General features: G+C 35.0%; 1 protein-coding gene across 1 annotated transcript in view; it reads left to right on the top strand.

Moving 5' to 3' along the window:
• Positions 1–1,551, top strand: part of LOC125044931 (protein mono-ADP-ribosyltransferase PARP3-like) — a gene marked incomplete at its 5' end in the record, with an annotated part of 16,116 nt that extends 14,565 nt beyond the window's left edge. The window contains one exon of the mRNA XM_047641892.1: positions 383–1,551. Within this exon, the coding sequence (XP_047497848.1) occupies positions 383–555 (173 nt within the window). The remainder of the gene's footprint in view (positions 1–382) is intronic.
• Positions 1,552–4,692: the final 3,141 nt, after the last annotated feature.

Here is a 4,692-nt window from a genome sequence, read left to right as displayed (position 1 = left end):
ATTAATGAATAAAGAAATCAGTAAAAAAAAAAATCACTGGCTGTAATGAAATACAAATAGTGATAAAAAGGAATGAAGAATATCTGTTTTTGACAATGTTTAAGGATACACGCAGAGGGAGGGGGAGAGGGAGAGGGAGAGGGAGAGGGAAAGAGAAAGAGAGAGAGAGAGAGAGAGAGAGAGAGAGAGAGAGAGAGAGAGAGAGAGAGAGAGAGAGAGAGAGAGAGAGAGAGAGAGAGAGAGAGAGAGAGAGAGAGAGAGAGAAGATAAAAGAAAAAAGAAAAAAGAGAAAAGAGAAAGAGAGAGAGATAACATAAAACAATGCACAAAGTACAGGCCTCCAATAACAATGCCATTCGCTTCCTCTTTCCCATCCCCACAGACCCGAAGAAGAACAAGAAACTAGTCTTTGACGGGAAGAACGTCACAGTGCCTCTGGGAAAACCTGTCCCTCAGAAGGAGTGGTCAGAGAGTGGCTTCGGACAGAGCGAGTATCTTGTGTACAAAGAGAGTCAGGCTCGCATTAGATACATACTCAAGTTTTCCTTCATATAGGCCTTTACTTGACATTTACTCTTCGTTACCATTCTGGCAAATATAGTTTGTTTTTTTAGGATTAAATATTTTGCTTCTGAAAATGTGTAGAAAGTGTCAGATTGTTATGTTTTATATAATTGCTACCATTATTGTTATTATTATCATTATGGTGATGATGATTATTTTTATATTAATATTACTATTGATGTTGTTCTAAATATCTTGTTTTTTGTATTAGAAATTTGAAAGTCAGTTCATTATGAAAAATGTAAAAGGATTTTTTTTTTTGCAATGCTAACTTATAGTTTGTAAATATACTATTACCAAATTTGTATACTTCGTGATACATTAAAGTATATATGCATCACAATGCTTTTTTATGTACTTTTTTTCAGGGAAATTATGGTGCCTCAAAATAAAATACCAGATGGCCTTATAATATATATTTATAAAAAAGGCTATATGAATGCTTTTAGAATACCGGCTGTGGAATATGACAGTTCCCCCTTGAAGATGAGTGTCACGTTTTCTTTGTTTATCGTCGGTTAATTTGTAAAATATATTGTAATTGAAAAATGTATATATTTGTTGATTTGATCGCAGATTTTAATCGGTATTTACTGGAGGATTGTCACATATTTCTACTACCCTTAAACTGAATCTGTATTTATTGTATGAAATATCACTGTTAAAAAAAATCACTGGGTAACTTTGCTATGTGATTGATTTGCTCATATTCAGAGACACTTCGGACACCTTTTCCGATGGAGGTTCGCTGCCATCACGGCTCTTATTGGCTGCGAGACGAGACAGCTCGACGGTGATTGGCTGCGGGGCGCGAAATGCTGGTCCAGCTCTCCCATTAAGGTGTCCGGTGTCTCTAGTCTCCCCTCAACCCACTTTCCCGATTCTTCAAATGTGTTGATGTCAGTTGTGAGATTAGCAAGACCTGGGATTAAACATTCTATGAAAGATCCTTTTTTTTTTTTTTTTTTTTTTTTTTCAAATTAAAATAACCGAAATCCGAGTTATCTGAGATGGCTGTAGGGATACTGAAAGTATGTGTACCATAAACAAGGGCCTGTGTTCCTAGTGGGCTGGCCAGTGCACGTTCTGACATTCTACATGCAACTATTTATAATAATACGCACATGTATATAGATAGCCTAGAAGTCTAGGTAACCGTTTCTACCCATAAATAATGGGTAGAACATAAATTAGATGAGGTCTCACAACTTAAAGACCAATATTCTCCTGCATTTGGTGGTAAAGCATAATGAGGAAGACCCTGTAAAGTTAGGTACATTTTCAGCCTCCTGACCCAGCTGTGAAAGATTTCTGCTAGAGCTAAACCTATTTTAGCTAGTTTAAAGGATTGTCTTGAGTTTGGATCATCACTAAATCCTAACCTTTTGGATCTAGTATTTCGTTCCTGAAACTGTAAGGTTGTACAACTGCTAGAAATCATGAAGGCATGCTTACAGGTATATGTTCGGTATGAGGAATATGACGCTGAGACTCCATAAGAATCATGGTTTGTGTTTCCTTTGCTAAAGACAGCCATCGAATATCTCCTCGTCAGTAGACATCAGTGCTGGAGAAACATGAGATAAACTTAAACTCCATATCTCAAAATTTCCGTATTTGTAAGCCTATATTTCGTATAAAATGCCATCGTCAATAGAGGCTACTAGATAATGGCATAGCACTTCAGTCTCCTCCAAGCCCACTCCTGCATTGGCTTACACATATTTCCACCCACGGTATTTTTTTGCCTTTAGTGTAGTATTTGCTATGTTAGTTAAATAGAATTCCTTTACTTTCTTGCCTGCTGTAATTAGGTTATCTATTCAGTTCATGATAATGCATCCGCATCAATTTTCCGAGAGAAAACCACAATATATTCATACTTTTCTTGATTTACGGAATATATATATGATGGTAGAAACTAGTTATGATTAATTACAAATACGGTTGGCAGTTGTCAAACGCTGTTGAATATGTAACTTCATAACTGATATCTACTTCAACTTTATAATAAAAAAATATCCAAACGGTGTTTCATACTGTTGACTGTTAGTTCAAGAAACTTCTGGAACACCATGGAGCAGGATGTGGATATTCCAATGATATATATGTATATATATAATATATATATATCTATATGATATATATATAAAATATGTATATAATACATATATATATGTATATATATAATATATTTATATATATGTATATTTATATAATGTATATATATTATGTATATGTATATATATAATATATATTTATGTATATATAATATATATATGTATATATAACATATATATTTATGTTTATATATATAATAGATATATATATGTATATATAACATATATATGTATATATATAAAATATATATGAATACATATATATATATGTGTATATATACATATATATATATATATATGCGTATGTTAGTTTTTCAGCAAAGTTATTTATAGAAAAAAAAATGATTTGCAACCGAGCACAGAAGGAATCCATGATGTGTGATCGTTTCTGTTGTGTTGCTCGCATCTCAGAGAGCAGACACTCAACCTCTACTTTGCCAGGGATTATCAAATGTCGAGTTCTGCCATTTCTCAAACTACGTTCTTATTCAAAGACACTTCGGCCACCTTTTGGGAGAGCTGGACCCTGAGTTCTAACAGCCAATCGCGATGCCTCGTGCAGCAGCCAATCAGAGCCGATCAGGACTCCACCGGAAAAGGTGTTCGAAGTGTCCATGAATATGAACGATCAAGTTCAGAACAGAAGCAGTGCGAACTAACATCGATGAGAGATGGCTGAAAGAGGGTACAAGGCAAGTGCCTCGTTGGGGAAAGGGGACAAAGACCTGTACGGGGAGCCCAAAAGGTGGACTGCCCTCCAAGAGAACATCGGCGGTCTGCTAACCATGGGTCTACATAGTTAGCACGGACAACAATTCTTGACCCAAAGTAGAATCAGTGGCTGTGATACGAACCAGCCGAAGAGAGTCGAAATTTCACTGCCGATACTTATAATTTCATCAGATCAAGTCAGTGCTCATTTACTACAAATTGGTCTGAGAAGACTGGAAAATGAAGTGTCAGATATGATATAAATAATCCTGTAGGTACTGGCAATAGTAACTAGCTACATTAATCTGAGAGCAGTGAGAGAAAATAAGCGGTATTTGAAGACGACAGCTGGAACATCCGGACAAACGGTCCACTCTGAGCAACAACAGTATGCAATGCTTGCAAGTGGCATCACACCTTCACAGGCAGAGTTATTTGAGGGACAAGATTTTTTTGTCTTGCCTTTCCTTCGCTATTGTGATGGGAAGAAACCAAAGGGCAAAATTAGACCAAAGAACTTCACCTGTTTGACAAGGGGCAATAGATATGCTCGTAGGAAGAGAGATGAATGAGGATATTTCCCTTATCTTTCATGTTACTTACTGTGCAGCATTTTTGCAATTGACCCCATATTCAAAATTCAAATTCAAAATATTTCATTCAATTGATTACAATGGTTAATCTTTTCAAATAGATGGCAATTTACACAGTGCCGTTATATGGGATAATTAAATCAATATCAGGTATATTTGTGTAAGAATTTTGTAAATATTTACATAAGAAAATGAGATCCAGTGTTTGGTCTTGTATTTAAATATCTGTCATCGAAATTTAAGGAAATGCTCTTTTAATTTTATTTTGAAAGTATTCAGGTTTGAAATATTTATATTACTTTTAAACAGATCAGTGGCCCATAGATTTTTTTTTTTCTTATCTGACCTACGTATTTCTGAACATGATCTTTTGACATGCAAAGAGGTAACCTGTTGCATATTTTGTCCGTAGAGGTAATAGGCAATGAGGTTAATCTCCCTGAATATATGAGAATATACGAGTGTAATACTTACATTTCAATAATTTAACCACTTTAGTTTGGTTATGTGAGGGGTTTATATGATCACACTGATTTACGAGTATATTGCCTGTTGCTACTCTTGAAGTTTTGTCTTTTTTGCATTTGAAGTTTGTTAGTGACTCTCATATACCGTAACACTGTAAGAACCTGGTGATACATTCTGAAACATGGAGTATCATTTCGTAATTTCTGAGTTTGTTATGAAGGATTCATATAAAAAAA

This window comes from Penaeus chinensis, chromosome 36 (assembly GCF_019202785.1).
Source record: "Penaeus chinensis breed Huanghai No. 1 chromosome 36, ASM1920278v2, whole genome shotgun sequence".
Taxonomy (NCBI): domain Eukaryota; kingdom Metazoa; phylum Arthropoda; class Malacostraca; order Decapoda; family Penaeidae; genus Penaeus; species Penaeus chinensis.
This window is presented reverse-complemented; position numbering and strand designations above follow the sequence as displayed.